At 32.7% G+C, this 20876-nt stretch overlaps 1 protein-coding gene across 1 annotated transcript; it reads left to right on the forward strand.

Annotated features, from left to right (window-relative positions):
* The first annotated feature begins 3546 nt into the window (after positions 1-3546).
* On the forward strand, positions 3547-9432 carry LOC124913294 (sodium transporter HKT1). The gene is made up of 3 exons (XM_047453887.1): positions 3547-4679; positions 8804-9031; positions 9225-9432. The coding sequence occupies exons 1-3, from the start codon at positions 3547-3549 to the stop codon at positions 9421-9423; spliced, it is 1560 nt and encodes a 519-aa protein (XP_047309843.1). The 3' UTR covers positions 9424-9432.
* The last annotated feature ends 11444 nt before the right edge of the window (positions 9433-20876 follow it).

Consider the following 20876-nt stretch of genomic DNA (forward strand, 5'->3'; position numbering starts at 1 on the left):
TTGTTTTGAAGAATATGAAAATCGACATTTGGATTTGAAATATTTTTTTGATCTTAAATATATTGATTTCATAATTTTTGAACAAACAATTTAGAAGTTATCACTCTATAAAGTGGACAAAAAGTTAAGTATTTGGCCAAACAGGCCTTTATCAAGAAATGTTTTTTATATTTTGGTTTAAAATATTTTTTTCATTATATTATGTTTTTTTGAATTTTTATAATATAATTAAAGAATGAAAATACACAAAAACACATAAAATTACACAAAGCATGCAAATAAATAAGTCATAAGAGCTAAACTAGACCGGCGAAAACTGTCTAGACTTTTTTCCTCATTAATATACTTCTAATACTAGAAAACAAAGTTAATGTATCCTTTAGTAACTTTAATAGATTCAACATCCGGATGAGCCATAATGAACAGATCGTCAGAGAAAGTAACATGTGTGATTTCTTCTTCTCTATAGGAAGGATGTAAGTTGTATGGTCGATTCCTTAATAACATCCTGAAGATGCAATCAAGGAACTCCATGATTATGACAAACATGCAAGGTAAGAGAGTATCCTTTGTCGCACCCTATTTTCCCCTTGTAAGAACTCATGGTGAATACCTATTTCATTGTCAATTTAATATAATATATCATATATAACTTATATAATTATATTTATATTATTTAATACAGTTTCTTTCTATTTCGATATTTTCATTAATCATTATTTTAATTATTAATGGAGGGCTCTAATAATTAATTATTATATTTTTTATAATATATATATATTTTTTTAAAAATTTATTGATTCTTTCATCAACTATAGTAGACTCCAAGTTCTATTTTTAGTTTTCTTTCAGACAACATTTAATGTCTATGAAATTATATCTTTTTCACTAGTTTATTTAGTCAACTCACTATTATTATGTTGTTGAATGGATTTTAATACTCACGAGTAACCTTAAAGATTTTTTACTTGTTATTTCACCTCGACATTTAATATCCATTAGATTCTACTAGGGCTGCAAATGAGCCGAGCCGAGCTCAAACTTGTTGAAGCTCGAGCTCGACTCGATTAAGTATTTATTAGCTCGACTCGAATGAGCTTATAAATTTGAGCTCGAGTTCGACTCGACTATATTACCTACAAGCTCGGCTCGACTCGAAAGCTTGAACAAAAATTTAATTTTTAAGCTCAAACGCACTCGATTCGAGCTCGAACTCGAACCAAATTTATTTATAAAATTAAAATATCAAACTTTCATACATATTAATAATTTAAAACATGATATTTCAAAATTAAATATGAAACAATTATAACTATTCAAAATTTTAAAACATAATAATTCAAAACATTATTAAATTATCATTACTAATCAAAATTCTAAAACATAAAATTCAAAAATTAAAGTACAAAACTATAAAAATTGTTTGAACATTCAATATATTAATCTTTTTAACTCATGTTCTTCGATCATAATAGAACTACCTGCATTTAATAATATGAAATGTTTAATGTTAAAAATAATTAATATAAAAAACAAATTTTAAAACAATAACTAAAATTTAACTTACTTTAAGAGGTAGATAACGACAACAATTGATATATCTTCTCTTTCTAAAAAACTGAAAAATTAATTAAATAGGTGATAAAATTCAGTATGTAACATAAAAATTTAATAATGAAAACTTACTTTAGTCTTCTTAATATTAGATATTATTATATATATTTAAATTATTTGAGTGCTTGTTCAAATATTATAATAAGAAGAATCTAACTTATAACAACAATTTATTACTTTTTTATATATTATAATATATATTATTACTGTATATACTATACTTTTATTATATAAAATATATTAACATTTTTTAACTCTTTCAATATTATATATAATAAACATTTTTTATATATAATATATTAACTATTTTTATTTGTACATAATTATATATTATAATATACTAATTATTATATCCATAATATTTATTTTTATTATAGATAATATATTAACCTTTTTTTCTTTATCTCTTTTCAATATAAAGTATAATATACGTTTATTATAAATAAAATATTAACCATATTTTTTCTTTTTATACTAACCTAATTATTATATCTTAATATTATTTTTATTATATATAATATATTAAGCCTTATTTATCTCTTTCAATATTATATATAATATACTTTTATTATATATAATTTATTAAAAAAAAAAAATATTTTAGTGTTATTTTTATAACTAGTCTTTTTTTTATAATCAATCATTGTTATTCTATATATTCATCTAACTATATATAAACATAAATTTCTTTTAATACATGAAAAAAAATGAATAAGACTTACACTACTGAGTTCACTAATAAAATAGTTTTTTACTTTTGTTGCTGGATTTCCTTTAAAAAAATTAATGTTAAATAAAAAGCAAAAAAATAATAGTTATCATAAAAGTGAAAATAAATTTAATTACATGTAAGCCTCTTCTGAATGAAATCCTTGTGAAGACGAAAAAAAGAAGAAAATGAATAAATGAAGAGTGAAAAATATATGAACACTAAAAATAAGAGATTAAGAGATAAAGAAATGGTAAATAATGAATGAAAAAAAAGATTAAGAGTGAAAGAACGGTGAAGAATGAGCGAAAGAAATGGTGAAGATGGAAGAGAAAATGAAGGATGGAAGAGAAAATGAAGGAAGAATGAAAGAAGATTATGTTAGATGAGAATGAAAGATGAAGAAGATTAGGTTAGATGAGAATGAAAGAAGAGAATAAAAAAAGAGCCGATTAGATGAAGAAAATTAGGTTAGATGAAAAGTCGTAGATATGTTAGAAATTATGGTTTTACTTATGAATTGTGGGCCTTCATATGGGTTTTGAAGAGAAAGTAAGGGAAAAAATATATTATTTGAATTTTAATATTAAATTAAAAAAAATTATATATTATATACTTAGGCTCGAAAAAGCTCGACAAGCCATCGAGCAAGCATTATATGAGCTCGAGCTCGACTCGAATTTTAAATGAGTCGGCTCCAGCTCGGCTCGAACTCGGTCAAAGTCAAGCTCAAGCCGAGCTTTGATCGAGCGGCTCACGAGTAGCTTGACTCATTTGCAGCCCTAGATTCTACCTTATTTGATAATTAATTAGACATTGATATCCCTTTATTTGATGGATCTCAACATAGACAAATTTAACTTTTCACAATTTCTTTTTAACTTTATGTTGTCAAAGTTTTTTCATCTTTTTAATATTATATTATAGACATAACTTATTTAATTCTATAATATAGTTTTTTTCTATTAGACCGTTATAAAATATTTAGATCAGAAGTTATATATTTGAGCTTACACACAAGTTAAGTGGCTATATACTAGTGAAGTTTTGAGTGAGCTATTGATTAATATCCTCAACTTCAATGTGTTATTTCAGATATATTCCTTTTCTAAAGTGTGAATGCTCCAATACAATTTAATTGGCATATATATATAGAGAGAGAGGGAGGATCCCCAATATTGTCTCAAATCAAGCCAACTAATTAATTAACCAACAAATCCAAAATGAAGCTATTCCACGCCTATTCATCCCCAAAATCAGCATGTTGGTCCATTGTATCTTCCTTCGCTCGTTTCTTGTTCGTCGAAGTTAATCCCTTTCTCATTCAGCTTCACTACTTTGTCATCCTCTCCCTACTAGGTTTCTTGGCTCTCGAGGTTTCCAAGACTAGAACGCAGCCCTTATTTAAACCTCAAAGCTTGGACTTGTTCTTCACTTCAGTGTCTGCGATCACAGTTTCCAGCATGTCCACGGTTGAGATGGAGGTTTTCTCCAATACCCAACTCATAATCATGACGATTTTGATGCTTCTTGGTGGAGAGGTCTTCCTCTCCATGATTGGGCTTCAACTCAAAAGGTCTAGGTTTGTGAACAACGAGAAGGGATTGAATGCACATGATAATTCATCAAATAATTCGAATCAAGGAATTGAATTAGGTGTAACCCAAAACCCCGAACATGAAACTCAAATAGCATCAAACTCGGGTTTAGTGTCGATATTGAGGTACAACAAATCAACCCAGTTTCTATCATATGTCATCCTATGTTATCTCTTAGTGGCTCATGTTATTGGGGCTATTTTAGTATACATGTACTTGAGCTTCATCAAAAATACTAAAGAGTTGTTAAGCCAAAGGGGCCTTCAAGCCGAGACCTTTTCCATCTTTACCGTAGTCTCTACTTTTGCAAACTGTGGATTCATCCCTACAAATGAGAACATGGTGGTTTTCGCTGAGAATTCAGGTTTGCTTCTAATTCTGATTCCGTTAGCCCTCATGGGGAATACCATGTATCCGGTGTTTCTACGAATCCTTATATGGTTTTTATGGAAGATCACGAGGAAGCAAGAGTTTGGTTTCTTGTTAAACAAGGAAGATGTCGAAAATTTGGGTTATGATCATCTATTTCCAAGAAAACGGTCTTTTTTCCTTGGAGCCACGGTTTTGGGATTCATATTGATCCAATTTGTGCTCTTCTGCTCTATGGAATGGAATGCTGAAGCAATGAAAGGTCTCAGTTCATTTCAAAAGCTAGTCGGTTCTCTTTTTGAAGCTGTGAGTGCTAGGCATACCGGGGAATCCATTGTCGATCTGTCTATTGTATCTCCTGCCATCTTGGTGTTGTTCACTATGATGATGTAAGTCTCTCTTTTCCATGGTATTTTATTTTGCTAAAGAGAAAACATTAGTGTGGAAATGTTCAAGTCATAACACACCTATCATGATAAGTCATTAGTGTGATAAGACAACCATTGCACTTAATCAACTAAGGTATTATTTAACTAAAACACTAAAAAAAATTGTAAAAGTAAACCAAAGAGATAATGTTAAGGTGGAAGATGTTTTAATTTGTTATCACTTTAACGTATACATTTATTAAGTTGTGAGTTAAATTGTTTGAAAATACCATATTGAATCTGAAAGTTACGACAATCAATTGTTAAGTTAGATCCTTCAGCCTCATGGCATAATTGAGTTGCCCAAATGGCCTGGAAACCTTAAGGAAAATATTTATTTTATTAAATAATAAAAATTTTACTTATTTTATTTTCTCAATTAAACAATAATAACTTATATAATTTATAACTTTTAATATCTCTGTATAATTTATGCCCTTATAACTTATTGTTTAAAATATTAAAGATTTTTTAAATTTTGTGTTACTCTACTTGTTTTATTGATAGAATTAAAATAATAATAAGGATAAACATTAAGGGGAGAAGATGCTTAATATCTTGACACACAAGCTAGGCGGTGATACAGAATTAGGGTAACCCAATTTTTTGCTCAAATTTAAAATAAATATTTTTGAAAACACTGTAAGTTGAATGAAGTAGAGTTGAATTTAAAAGGATACTTGTTATTTAAATTATATTTTAAAATATTATTTAATATAAATGAATATCCTAATAAGATATTAAAAAAAAATAAAAATCGCCCAAAACCCAAGTATAAAGAATCTATAGATATTTCCAAAATTGGTCAATATATAATAATTTTTGATTACCTAATTACTTATATATTAATTATGATTTATTGATCTATTCATATCTCTATAGCATAGTCCATTATAGATTACTCTCAGAAAATTAAATAGATTAATAATATGAATGAAAAATAGTGCATAGAATAGTAAAAGGAAAAAAGTTGACTTAACACAAACTTTTGCTCAAAACAATCCGGAATATTTTTATGTTGGATCTGACCGGGCTAATTATAAAGCACCTCAAATTAGCTTATAACTTATTATATATATTAATATTTTGATATATATTTTCAATTTTAAATTAATATAATTATTTTAATTTTGTGTGTTATATATAGATATTTATTTTTTGCATTGGCATCTTATTCTCAGGCGCACTACACACAAACTTTGATATTATTAAAGTTATGATAGTTCAAGGACCATCTATTATTAATTATGATATATACTCTTTTTTCCATATTCTATCATGAATTATGAGTCTGTCTGCCTATTCATGTTTAGAATTATGCTTTAATGCATAATCAGAATTTCTCATTAGGTAAGCTGTAAATATGCCTGATTCCAACTTGAATTAACATAAAGTATGCATATAAACATACTTGAAAAGGTTGACACCAACATAGAGTAAGAGAATAGTAAGAGTGCTTGTTTTTGTTCTATTTAAATCAAATCATGGATGCAACAACACACTAAAGATCACTCTGCATGCACTAGAGATTAGTATTATGGGTCAATCTAGCGTTAAGCTCTAAGGCTCATGAAAATGTCCTAACTCGATTCCATAATTTTTTTTTTTGTTTTCGTAAAAGGGAATGCCACTAAATATCAAAAGTATGAACATTTCAAGTACCTAGTCATATATAACATATAATAATTAAAACAAAATAAATAAATTATTCTTGGGAAGGAAGTGGGGTAGGTCTCCTATAGACGGGATGTGTTGTGAGGCTTGCCTCAGGGTCAATGGGATGAAGACAAAGAGACTTAAGGATGAAAATAGAAGCTCCAAATTTAGAAGAGGTTATGATAGGGGTATTAATGAAGTAAAAGGTGAAGGGCTTGATCTCATGATCACACAAACTTGTTGTGTTAATCAACATCTTCGTGAGGCATACCAAGAATTACCAACACATGACTAAATGTTTTGCCTTATGATCCAAAACTCTAGAAGAATGATGTGAACCGGCTAGGAATCACATAGACAAAAATTTAGGGAACCAATTCAACTACCCTAGAACATGAAGACTTCAAAATTACTAAGGTAACTAGAAGTAAATCACAATGAACCAATATATCATTGAATTTCCTAAAAAAAATGAAGTGTGGGAGTTCAAACCAATAGTCGAGAGATGATTGATATCATGGTATGATTTGGAAATGCATTTGAGGAATATATTCCATCGGTGTCATCATTGATTGATTCTATGCCCAAAACACTAACTCCCCTTGCTCAGATCATCATCATGAGTCAGATTCGGGTGACAATCTAACTTGAAACAAACCAAATGATATTTTTAGGGCCAATCCATGTTGATTTGGATATTTAAGAGCTCTCTTTTCACAATTCTGACTATGATGACGACAGATTGTCATGTCTCTTTAATGAGTTATATTATTGTCTTTCAAACTTTGGGTGCATTATTTTCTTAAGTAGTTTTTTCCTTTTACACTCATTGTGCTCTTTAACATGAGTTGTATTGTATATTATTGTTGTCCTAAAGAAGATTAATGTGAATTAGTATTTTGAGTGGTTTTATGTTTTCACTTATTACGCTTATTTTAGCGATCTTTTCATTTTTTTCTCATGTTTTACCTCTTTTTCTCACTTTTCTTCATTGTCTTTCCTTTGTAATTATTATTTTCTTGACAGCCTTTATACATTGATTATTTATACAATAATAATAAGTTAGTTTTCAATAGAGAGGGAATTACACTCCTTATAATAATAAAAAAGATAGTTGTGTCGATTTCTAATGATGTTGTGGGTGGGTGATACTAAGGGAACAATTGAAAGGACTCTAAGCGAGTATTCTCAAAGTGAGGTCAAGAAAGAGTTGAATAATCAACGAATGTTTAAGAAAAACACCATTAACAAGTAAAGTTTTCTTTGTGAAGTTAACTATGACTGAAAGTTTCTTTTTAAGGGTTGTGACTTGAAAATCATGCTAGGATTTTGAGGCCTTATCCCTGCCAACGCTGGGCTTCTTCCAAATTTATCATGCTCATGGAGATCTAACCAAAGAGAGGATGTGGCATATTTGTTAGGTTAAGGTTGAGTTCGAGATGGGATATTGGGATATGTTTGTTTGTTGAATTTGTTGGACAACGTCCCTCGTTTGTTGCAAGTGAATGGTGTTTATCAATTACTCAACTACTTCATATCTGAAATGGTTCAGATTCAGATGGAGTTGATGTGCTTCTAGTTACCTAGATTGAATTGGGACATTCAAGTCTAAGGTTAGAGAGATTCTTCAATGCCTGATTTTGATCCTTGAAGCTCCATTAGTCGTTGTTTTCCACCTGAACACATTTAAGACTTGTCTTTTGAGTTATTTTGACATTGATGATATATGGATATTTGTTACTTTTTGATTAACTCGTGACAAATAATGTCATGACTTATTTTTGAAATATTTTTCATAGATTTATTATTTCATTACAATTATTGCATCTTTCTGAAATTTTGTGATTTAATGGAATATGTTACATCCTTTAAACAAAAATTTTAAAAAATTAGGAAGGAAGAAAAAAAAGACAAAATTTACAAGTAATGTTACAACAAAAATAATCTTACTTAAAATGGATCACAATAACTATGAAATTCATGTTTTGAAATAGTAAGGAATTCATGTTACTTTTTTGTTTCGGGAAACAACATAGTGCTATCTCTCCTTAAAAAAATCTAAAAGACGAAAAAAAAAGTTTAAGATCAGATCTAAACAATTTTTATATTTGACAATAAACAAGATTAGCACATATAGCGTTTTTATTTTAATTATGCTTGTAACTTTCTCAAATAAAATATCCCATTTCTGGTAGAATTTTCTATTCTCATATTTGGTTATGGATTGAAAACGAGAATTGAACTCTATGTGATAAAATCTCCTAGTGTAGTTCATTGGTAGAGTGGTTCTTTATTAAAAGATTGGTCATAGGTTTGAATCTTACTTGCCGGAGATTTAAAGTCATGAATGAAAATTTGCATTAATATGAAATCTTTAACTAATGAATAATCTTGGATTTTCAAACTCATATGTGCAACCATGGCTGCAGGTACCTACCGCCCTATACTTCATTCTTGCCAATTGAGGAGCAAGAGAAGTTAAACTTACACATGGTGCAAAGAAAAAGAAGAAGCAAGAAGCTCATTGATACCATATTATTCTCTAATCTGTCTTATCTGGTGATGTTCATCATTCTGATCTGCTTTTTTGAAAGAGAAAGCATGAAGAATGACCCTCTTAATTTCAATGCCCTGAACATCACTTTGGAAGTAATTAGGTGAGGCTGTTCTACATTTTTCAAACAAGGTTATGTACATTGTTAGATATTTGAGTTCTTGGTGAAATTAAAACCAAATTATAATCAAGAAGATTGATTAATTTGGTCTAAAAGATGTCATACGGTTAACAATTAAGTCATTTTTCCTCCATATATATTCACTAGTATATATTTACATTTTTTTCCTCGACAGTGCATACGGGAATGTTGGGTTCTCGGTGGGATATAGCTGCAAACGAAGAATACATCATGAAGGTTTGTGCATAGAAAAGTTGTATGGATTTGCAGGAAAATGGAGCAACAAAGGAAAGTTCATGCTTATTCTTGTCATGTTCTTTGGGAGGCTTAAGAGCTTTACTATGAGTGGTGGTAGAGCTTGGATACTTGCATAACCAATATATATATATGCATGTGATCTATTAATTATTGTGTATGTTTGTTTGAAGTGATTTGGAATACAATAATGCAATTAAATTATTTGTATAAGCTTGGTTTTATTTTTTTAATACTCACTTTGTTTTTATATATAAAACCTAAAAATTAAGATATAAAAATGAAAATGTTTGACTATATCTATAAATCTAGGTCTAGAATAGGGATGACAACGATTACTCAATCCTCGAACTAAGTTTTTTATTTTACTACTCGACCCTGATATCAATGGTATCTCTATTTTTATTCTCATTCTGATTCGTCGGGTACCCAATCATCATCGTATACCCATTATTTGATTAAAAGTTTATGAAATTGTAAAGGTTTGAAGAAAAAAAAAACCTTTAATAAATAATTTTAAAATTAGTAATATATAAATATTATAAAAATAAATAAAAACATTACTTACCTAAAACTAAATATTTATGTTGTAGATTTTGAATAAAATAACAATTTTATTATTACTAGTGGGAAGAAAAGTTTGAATAAAAGTTGAAAAATAAATTAAAGATTGAATATGAAGAGTAACTAGAGAAAATAACATTTTATTATTAAAAAAGTTAAACATTAAAGTGATGTAGAAAATATTTTGAGAATATTATAAAAATAAAATTGATGTGGAGTGTGAATAAAAATAAAATAAATGATATATAAGTATTTGAATTGTCAAGATCTAATTTTAAAAAGAAATATTGGTTAGGTTTGAATTCATAACTAAATAAAAATTCTATATTTATTTTATCTTACACAACTTTCCTATAACATTTTATGTTAAAAAAACAAAATATTTTAACTAAATATCTTATATATTTAATAAATGGGCTGACTTAAGAGCGGATTACCCTAATTCTGTCGGGACTACCCCAATGTCGGCCCTAAGTTTGAGTTTCCTAGATTTCCCTCCTTAACCCTGTCGGACACTAATGTCAGACCCCGAATAAGCACTAAAATTTTAGTTATTAAATTTATAAATTATTTTAAATTAATAAAATTAAAATAATTAAAATTATGATAAAACATGATTAAATAATTAATTAGATTAACTATTAAACTAATTAAATCTAATCAATTAATTAAGCTAATTTTCGAAATAAATAAATAAAATAATTTGAGATGGATGTTGTACTTATTTTATCTAAAATTAGTTATAAGAAAATCAAAGGGAATTAAAATAAATAATTTAGAATAAATTTGGTATCCATTTTATCCTATATAAATTATTTATTAAGCCCGCAAATATTTAAAAAAATTGAAAATAAATGTCATATTTATTAAAAATATTTTGTATGTATATAATGGAGTAAAAATAAATTGAAAAAAATCAATTTCAAACAAGCTTTAAAGATTGAAAAGGGTTGGAATCTGTTGCAGCCGAAATCTGAAGAGATCAGTGTACTAGACCTCACACTCATCGGATAAGCGATGGATTATCATTCAACTCCTAGTATTCAGCCGTGTAGGCCGCTGCAACAGAATAAGGGCGCTTCCGCGCAACACTAGATCAGTAGACGGTCGCCTCAATGTCGTTAGCTTGGACGCAAAGGAATGCCCAACGTAGACGGAACGCGGAAAAAATAACCTGATATTTCTTCTTCCTCGCGACGACAAAGATGGAACTTTGTCATTTCTCCACCATTTGACTTCATTCAAAAGGTGAAATAATCACCCTACTCCGCTGATCATTTTCCTTACAACCTGAGGCAGCATCATTGCCTATACGGGCAACTTGCCACAAATCAAACAAAAGACCATTGAAGGTCTTTTGACTAAATCAAGTCAACTTGGTCGATTTACCGGAGGAAAGAGGTCCACTATCAAGCTCTCAATCACTCCCAAACAAAAATCTACCATTAAAGATCTATAAGCTTTTTTAAAATTTAAATTTTTTTGTGTAAGTCTATAAGGCTCTAATTCAAGTATTCATGAAACTTCTAAATGAGTTAAGGAGTGTTCTTCAACTCATAGTAAGCTTCCAATTATACTATAATTTAATTTACAAGTTTTAATTGAAAATTTTATATTTCAGTTGTACTAGTTTTATATACAACTTGATTGTCTGATTTTTTGATTGAAAAGTGATTCTGAAGGATCATTTGTAAGCTTTCTACCTAAACAAAACAGAACCAAATGACTTGAAAGAAATACCCAAATTTGATTTTGAAAATTTTCAAAATCAGGTTTTTAATCTTGAGTTATTGCTCAATAAAGTGACCCATAAAACTTCCTAATATGTTTCGAAGGATGTTAGGAACATATTTAAACCAATTCTAAGTCATCTCGATCATGTTTGATCGAAACCTAAATTTTTTATAAAAATATAAATTTCAATTCTTGAATTGGTTCAAACAAATAGTTAGTGTTCATGTTTTGGTTTCATTCAATCATATAAAGCATAAGAAAGTTATTACCAAACTCCTTATGCTTCACCAAACCTTAAAACTCAAAAACATGTTTTTTCATTAAAATTGTTTGAGTTAAATGGAAAAGCATCCCGATTGAATGATGCATCAGGATGATGTTATAAATGATTATTGGGACTAATCGAAACTCCCAATGCCCGTGGCTCAATGGATCAAGACCTCAATCAAAAATATTAAACATGCAGTTTGATATTCTTGGCGACCGACCAATACTCTAACCTAGGTTTGATTTCCGAACGAGGAAACTTAGCACAGGTCTAGCCCATAGTTAGCCTAGGACCGAGGAAAAATCTAACCCTCCTCCTGCATTAGACCGAGGAAGATTAGCCCAGAGTTAGCCCAGGACCGAGAGCTCTTTCCGCACCCAACCGAGAGCCTCCCACACCCGACCAAGAGCCTCACGCATGCGACCGAGAGCCTTCCGCACCTCGATCGAGGGATCTTAGCCTAGGACCAAGGGTTTTCACTCAAGACCGAGGAAAATTGCACTTAGGACCGAGAGAGTTGGTCTTAGGGCCTGTTTGGTTTAAATTTTATAATTCCAAAATTATTTTTTTTATTTTGGAGCCCCTAACCATTTTCTAAATATCCACCAATAATAGAAAATAATTTCAAAATATTTTTAGAATATTTTCATAAAATAATATTTTGATAGGGTCTGTTTGGGATTTATTTTTAGATCATAATGCCTTCAACTGATATTTTTCAGGTACTTTCTTCATTAATCGTCGACACCATCCTCAGGTACAAATATTTAAATATTGATTTTACAATTTTAAATACAAGAAAAATATGTGACTGTCTAGTATCTGAAGAATAATTTATTAAATTAAACATAATAAAACCAATTTTTAAAACTCAATACATTATACAGTAAAAAGCATTTTTAGTGTGTACGAAGGACATGGTGCGAAAACTCTTTCCCGAGTATTACCAAACACCAAAATTTAAAGAAACTCCAGTCAAATGTAGGTTTATAAACGTACAATTTTATTGATTTTGAAAAATCAATTGACGACTCTTATCAAATAAATAATATTTTAAATTAATTATTTTTAATAAATTTAAAATACTTATTTCTTCAATCAAATTTTAATTTTATTATTTTAAATCTAAACATTTATTTAAAATTTGATCAAAATTAATTATTATTATAATTAATTTCAAAAATGTTAGGACATATGTTAGGAAATGAGTCAACAATAGGAGGGGGTTGATCAAGTATTGTTAACCGCGAAAACTGTCGTTTGATATTAACTCTATTAGAAGTTAATATTTATTTCTATTCTTCATAAGTCGTCACAAACTCTTGAACAGAGTTTAAGTGCAGAACTGTATATTTCGAATTGAAGTGACAGATAAAGAGTGGGATAATGCTGAATATAAAGAACACAAGACACATGGATTGTTTATGGATGTTCGGAGTAAACTCTCATATGTCAACCCTTCTTCTCAAACTTGAGAAGGATATTCAATATAAGATTTGGTTTGATTACAACGTGTACACAAACCCAGACGAGCAACCAGGACTTAGACACTGCCTGTTTCTGAACTCCTAGCACACAACACTCTGTTGAGCAGAAATAAATTATGTCTACTTACAATACTTAAAACTCACATAGAATGAATAGTATGTAATACAACTTTAACAATCTAGAAAATTGTAAACTCTTAGAACTTAAGAGCTTGAAAGATTTTTTCAAAAAAGCTTCAGATTTACAAGAAATCGTAATCGCACTTGTGAGCAAATTGTCCTACAAATTTTTCTTAAATAGGCAGAAGGCAACGGACACATTTGCTTCAGAGGACACCTATCCTATTTTGGTTGGGTGAGTTCCAGAATAGTACATAAGAGAATATGCGCTTTTGATCGTAGATGTAATAGATGGAGATAGTGCGCCGAATATCATTAATGGGATCATGTTTGTACTAGGAACGTACATCATATGAAATTTGAATTACTTTGGCACGTGTCAGTCTTCAATAGGATTGGCACAACTGCGGTGTCAGACTACCAATAACGGATTGATGATGCGATAGAAATAGATTTTGGATGCTTGATCAAATACCGAATTTGATCGAGAACCGGAAGCTCTTTATACATACCGGACTTGATTAAATACCGTACTTAATTAAATACCGGAAGCGCCTTGACAAAATATCGAAGTTTTGGAAAAACCGAAAACACTTCATAAAGCCGAATTTAATCAAATACCGAATTTGATTAAACATCAGAGGCACCTTGTATAAAACCGAACTAGTTAAATACTAGAAGCCTTGCATAGAATCGAAGTTAATATAATACCTAAAACGCTTCATATCAAATACCGGAAGCGCTCCTTATAAAATACCAAAGTTAATCAAATACTGAATTTGATCAACTACCGAATATAAAACCAAGCGCGCTTCCAAAATACCGAACTCGATATAAAACTGGAAGCGCCTCTTCAGAACCGATCTCGATAAAATATCATACGCACTCCTTATAAAATACCGAACAAGATATAAAACCGGAAGCGCATCTTCACAACCGAACATAAAACCGACCATAAAACTGAGCGTGTCTCTACAAAGCCAAAGCCGAGTAGAAAAACCGGACGCACATCTTCAAAATACTGAAGTTGATCAAATACCGAATTTGATCAACTATTAGTCGGTTTACGTTTTGGTTTTCTTCACTTTGATCCTACATAATATCAATAACACAACTCAGTCTTATTGATACATTTAAAATTAATCAAAGACTTTAACATAACAATTTCTCCCTTTTTGATTATTTAAACTAAATTATCAAAACTCGGTAATTTTATAACGTTGATTAATTATCCTAAGTTAATTAACAACTTTATTCTAACAATTTTTCCCTTTTTAATTGTTTAGAATAAATTATCAAAGCCAGTGATGTATATCTAGCAATTTCTCCCTTTTTGTTTGTTTTATCCTAAAGATGATCAAAACCAACAATTGATTATATCTAAAACGTGCATTAGTCAATTTTCCCTATTTGAAAAACCAAGTCAAGAAATGCAATTAATCAAGAGTAGAAATTCAACAAAATCATTTCAAAGAGTTCACAATTAAAGGACAATAATTAAGGAAGTTTAGTATCCATCCCTTGTAGTTATGTCTTCTATGTCCTTCATTATTCTGGTCACAAGGTTTCTACTAGTACGACCACCAGAACTCCTTCCACGACCTCTTCCTCTTGGAGCTCGAGAGTCACCGCCTTGGGGAGCAAGAAGATCATGTGAAGGATACCTAAAAGCTCCTTGAGATGTCTTGCGTCTGGAACAAGAGCTACAAGGAATGAGATTTTCCGGGTTCACCATCTATTACAAAGTCATATTGTCGGAGTCATCAGCATTAGAAGATTGTTTAGCAGCCTTAGTAGCTGTATTTTCTTCGTCTTGAAATCTGCATGCAATTACGTCAACTTCTTTCATTCTTTCCGCATCGACACCATTGAAGGATTTAACTATCTCCATCATTTGGGATGCAAGGATATCAATTGAAGACTTAGTCTCGCCATGAAGATTGAAATTCTTTTTGAAGAAGGTTCTATCTTGTTCAGTTGTTGTCTCTTCCTATAAAGCTCTTGAGTATTTTTCACAATGTTGTCATTAGTTGACTTATGAGCCACAACCAACTCATTATGCGCACCCGAAGAGTGTGCATACAAGTTCTCTATTCGATCCAATCTGAAATTGAAGGATTGGAAGACTTCTTTCCACGAAGCAATAGACTCCATGACAATTTCGCGGATATCCACTATTTTAGGAGACTCCTCCTCGGAATGAGAATGAGTAGATAGGTGGGAGTCAATAGGGACAGACCGAATAGGAGTAAGATGAGAGCTAACCTGAATGGATGATTCTGGTTGTGCATTCTGTTGTGGAGGTTTAAGTACAGATATTATAGCTCGAAGACCGACCTCTTCTTCCAAAATCTCATTGCTGAGTTTTTGGATACACTCAAAATTTCTTTAGATTTTAGAGACTTACTAGAAAGAGAATGAGCAGGGGTCAGATTTTTGGATTTCTGAGGTTCAACTTCCTTCTCGTTAGTCGCCTGCTTTGGAGGAAAAGAATCAATACCGGTCGGTGGGGTGTTTTCAACTTGAGGAGAAGAGGAAGGAACCTTGTCAACTACGGACGATGGTTTCGAATAAGCTTGATCTTTCTCACTTCCTTCAGACTCATAAAGGATAACACTCTTTGATACCTTCTCACCAAATAAAGGATCCTCTACATGCAAAGCTGGCCGAATACGCTCCATGTCTTCCTTAGGAACATGATACTTCCCTTTAACACATGGCCCCGTCTGATCATAAATCTAGAACATTTGGTAATGTCGTTCCTCGGTAGAAGACCTCTCCAACTCAGTTAGGAACTTCTTTGACGTTTCTTCATCTCCCTCGAAGATTTGTTCAATTCTATAGATGAAATGAACCCTTCCTTGAGGAGGTGACATATCTTCAACGAAGTCCATATGCTTGTCCTCATCATAATAATTCAAATTAGTTCTAGAAGAAGGAGCCCGAATTTCATCTGAACTGGAGGATTCTGTACCATCCACAAATTTAAGAGAAGTAGAACAATAATCCTCCATTAGCCCACTAAGATGGTTTATCACTTCAGCATCTGTTTTCGCAAAATCAGCAAGCGGGTCATAGTTCCTTCTACAGCTTTTAAAGAACGAGAAAATTGCACGGTCTCACGCATAGGCTTCCATAAATACTCTTCGCTTGATGTCTTGACAAAAATATTTAGTTTTCATCAAAGAAAAGATCACCTTTTCCAATCTCAACAGTTCAAACCATTTTTCGTCCTCTACAACATCTAGAAGCACTGCACTGAAGCTTGTGTAAAGTCTTGTGCTAACCCAAATATTGAATAAATCAATTTTAACCTTGACAGCAGCTTCAACCTCTTCTATTATCATGTTAATAGAGGTTTAAGCTTCAGGATTTACATCAAGAGAGTAATCGGGAGTTTGATCAGCAATGCCTTTCCCAGCCCCTACAACTTCAACAGGTATAGGATATGTAACAGGTTCTGTTAGATAAAATTAGACCGGTTCACAGAACTTAACATAAATAAACCTTTCATGCAGGAACAAGGAACCGGACCGGTCAAACAAATGAACCGGCTAAGAAGACCAACCGGTAAAGCTATTAAACCGACCTGGAACACTTGGAACATGACCGCACAAAGAAAGGATCGGCCAAAGCTAAAAACCGAAAACATCAGACAACCGATGAGCCACAAGGCAAAGGAATAACCGGAAGCTGTCCGGTTAAACCAATCACACCGGAAGCCATTCAGTTAAGTCAAATAACCGACCAGTATAAGAAGACAATTCGGGTATCTGTTGAGTATGATACCAAAGGAACAGACTGAACATTTCCATATCTATACAAGTCTGAGGAAAGTCTGCAGGCTGCAGAAAACAGTCCTATAGGATTCTTCCACTTTCAGGATAAATCAGAGGCAATCTTCCAAGTACAGACAACTGTCTAACCAACAGTTACCACATTGAGTAAAAGACAAACCTAGCAGGTTTATCTTACACACCGGAAGAACAGACTGCAAAGTCTGTAGAGTTGACCGCCAGGTCTGAAAAGATGACCGCAGAGTCTGTATCAATGAACCTCTGCTCAGTCAATCAAATTCAAGGAAGTGAAATATGACCGTTGGCATATTTCACCTATAAAAGGAGCAGTTGAAGAAGAGTAAATGCGGCATGCATACAAGAGATTTTAAGAGGGACACAAGCAATATAGCGAGCATTTAATTTACAAAGTGAAAATAGTGTGTTCTATCTCTAGAGAAAGCCTAAGTGCTAAAGTTGAAGTGTGTATTTTACAATTTCGGTGTAAATTATAAGGGTGTTATCGAGCAGGAAATAAGTCTCGATCGGATTGTATTTGTATTCCTTAGTGAATATCCTTCTCGCGGTTTCGAGAGGAAGGGGTGACGTAGGAGCTTTATCTCCGAACATCCATAAAACCTGTCTTGTTACTTACTTTCTGCCGGTTCTATTTTCTAACCGACTTGTACTAACTTACCTACACCGCTCTAACCTACTTGACTCTATCCAAACCAAATCACCAGATTACAAAAACCGACCCATCAATTTTTAAACCTATATCATCCAAAACCGGTTCTGCCTATCATATAAGTGTGCTGCTTCAACCCGAAACAAACCTCTTCCGCGCTTGAACCTAGTTCAAGGATTTGTGACAGTTTGTGTAGTATTGAAACCCCGGTGTTAATCTCTAACAGGATTAATCACCACCTTTGTGTGAAACCCGCTAACCGGTCCAACCCCGGTCCTCCAGCGGCGACCTAGATCCTAACAATTGGTATCAGAGCAGTTAGTTTCAATACTCAAGCAAGCATGTCTTTTGATAGGCCCCCAATGCTAGAAGGTGATGACTTTGCCAACTGGAAGGCACACATGCACCTACATCTAATCACCTTGGATGATGAGATGGAGTCCATTCTGGCCGAAGGACCGATTATCATTGATAAGGACAGAAAGGAATGGACAGCTGAAGATAGGAGAAGAAATAACCTGGACAACCATGCCAGAAACCGGATCTCCAACAGTGTGGACAGAAACACATACTGCAAGATCAGAGACTGCAAAACCGCAAAGGAGACATGGGACACGGTTATTCAGATATTTGAGGGAAATGAAAGAACCAAAGAAAACAAGGTAATGGTAGCTACTCAGAAGTTTGAAAGCATCAAGATGAAACCGGGAGAAACAATGAAAGAATACAGTGACCGGTTCACTGGTGTGTTAGATGAGCTAGCAACTCTTGGCAAGAGGTATGACAACAAGGAGGTTATCATGAAAGCTTTAAGATCTCTTCCAAGTGCATGGGACATAAAGACAATGGTGATGAGGGAATCAAACTGCCTAAGCAAGATGAAATTACATGATGTATTCGAAGATCTTAAGGCATATGAGTTCGAAATGAGGTCCAGAACTGAAGAAGAAGTCTCGGCATCAACCTCAACCAGAGCACTGATCACATCCACAGAACCGGTTGCACCTGCACCTGCACCGATCAGAACCGCCGAACAGTTCACCGAGGATGCCATGGCAATGCTTGCACAAAAGTTTGGGAGGTTCATGAAAAGAAGCCAACCGACAAACTACAACTATGGCGATAAATCCAATGTAAGGTGTTATAACTGTAACTGTTTGGGACATTTCAAGTGGGAATGCAGAAAACCGATAAGGGATGACCGGAAACCGGATTACCAAAACAACCGAAATAACTACCAACAAACCGGCGAAGGAAGTGAGGTTCAGAAAGCACTGATAGCCGATGATGGAGGAAGCTTATGGGCTCACAGTGACAGTGATGATGAACTTACATGCCTCATGGCAAATGAGGAACATGTATTTGACTCTCCTTGTGAAGAATTTACTAAAGATGAGTTATATAATGCATTGAATGATATGGTAGAAGAGTATAAGAACCTACTAGCCATGTTACCTAAGCAACTCAATTTTAGAACCGATCCTATAGTACCCATTCCGACAGAACCAAAAGTACCCGTTATAACCGAACCAGAGGTCATAGAGCCTGATGAAATCCCTAGCATAGAAACCGAATTAGAACCTGAACCACAAATTAGGACCGAACAGCCTAGTGAACCAGCTAGAGAAATGACCGAAGAAGAAAATGCCCGACTTCAGTATAAGATGGCCGCATATAAGAGATCTAGTGACATGGTAAAGAAAATGTGTAGTCATTACAGACACCCTTTTTGCATGTTCGGGTTAGGATACACAAAGGACAAATCCAAAGACCAAAAACCCGTAAAGAAAGTAAGGTTTACAAGGAGTAACCTTCCTCTTATAAGATTCATCAAAAGCTCCTTGACCGCTGAAGAAGAGTTGACCGCATATTATACGGAAGAAAAACTAAACTACAACTATGTTGGTCCAACCGACTCTGAGAAGTGGCTTGACCCTGAGAAAAGAAAAGTCGACCTGCTCAAAAATAAGAGAACCAATCCTCAACCGCATAGACCAAACCACAAAACACCCTCTTTTAAGACTTTCGTAGAAAAACCGAGATACCCAAAACCGAGTGCCAAAAGAACGGTTAAGACCTTAACAAAGAAAGCCGTCCGGTTTGTCAAGGTTTGGATACCCAATGGACTAATCGCATGTGGACCCAAGTGAATGTGGGTACCAAATAGTTGTAAATATGTACATTTTGCAGGATTTAATGAAACGGCTAGGAAATTCTGAATGGTACATGGATAGCGGTTGCTCCAGGCATATGACCGGGAACAACAACCTGCTAACCGACATCAGAATAGAAACCGGTGCACTAATCACTTTCGGTGATAACTCAAAAGGTAGAACTGTGGTCAAGGGTAAGATTGTCCATGGTAACTTAACAATTGATAACGTACTTCTAGTTGAAAACCTACGTTTTAACCTGCTAAGCATTAGTCAAATGTGTGATGCTGGATACACGGTAGAATTTCTTAAACATGCATGCTTAGTTAAGAACTCTCAAGGCATCACACTACTAACCGGAAATAGGTTAGGAAACATCTACAAGGTAGACTGGAAGACTAAGGTAGAACACCCTATATGCATGATAGCTAAGACTGATCAAACCTGACTGTGGCATAAGAGACTAAACCATCTAAACATGAAAACATTAAACTACATTCGCGGTAAGAAGCTAGTTGAAGGTATTCCTGACATAGTATTTAACAAGGATAAGGTTTGTTCAGCATGTCAAATGGGTAAACAGACTAGGTCAACCTTTAAGAGTAAAGGAAATATCCAATATAGTCGATGCTTAGATCTCCTTCACATGGATTTATTTGGACCGATTCAGGTCATTAGCCTAGGAGGTATGCTTTACACCATGGTAGTTATTTATGATTATTCTAGGTTTACATGGGTAATATTCCTACCATCTAAACGTGAAACCGCATCAAACCTGATCA

Source organism: Impatiens glandulifera, chromosome 8 (genome assembly GCF_907164915.1).
Source record: "Impatiens glandulifera chromosome 8, dImpGla2.1, whole genome shotgun sequence".
NCBI lineage: Eukaryota > Viridiplantae > Streptophyta > Magnoliopsida > Ericales > Balsaminaceae > Impatiens > Impatiens glandulifera.

What these genes read in the sequence shown, in the direction of transcription:
- LOC124913294 (XM_047453887.1), top strand. Translation starts at nt 3,547, where the DNA reads ATGAAGCTATTCCACGCCTATTCATCCCCAAAATCAGCATGTTGGTCC. An exon ending in GTGTTGTTCACTATGATGAT is followed by an intron (nt 4,680 to 8,803) that starts GTAAGTCTCTCT and finishes CCATGGCTGCAG; the next exon opens with GTACCTACCGCCCTATACTT. An exon ending in ATCACTTTGGAAGTAATTAG is followed by an intron (nt 9,032 to 9,224) that starts GTGAGGCTGTTC and finishes TTTCCTCGACAG; the next exon opens with TGCATACGGGAATGTTGGGT.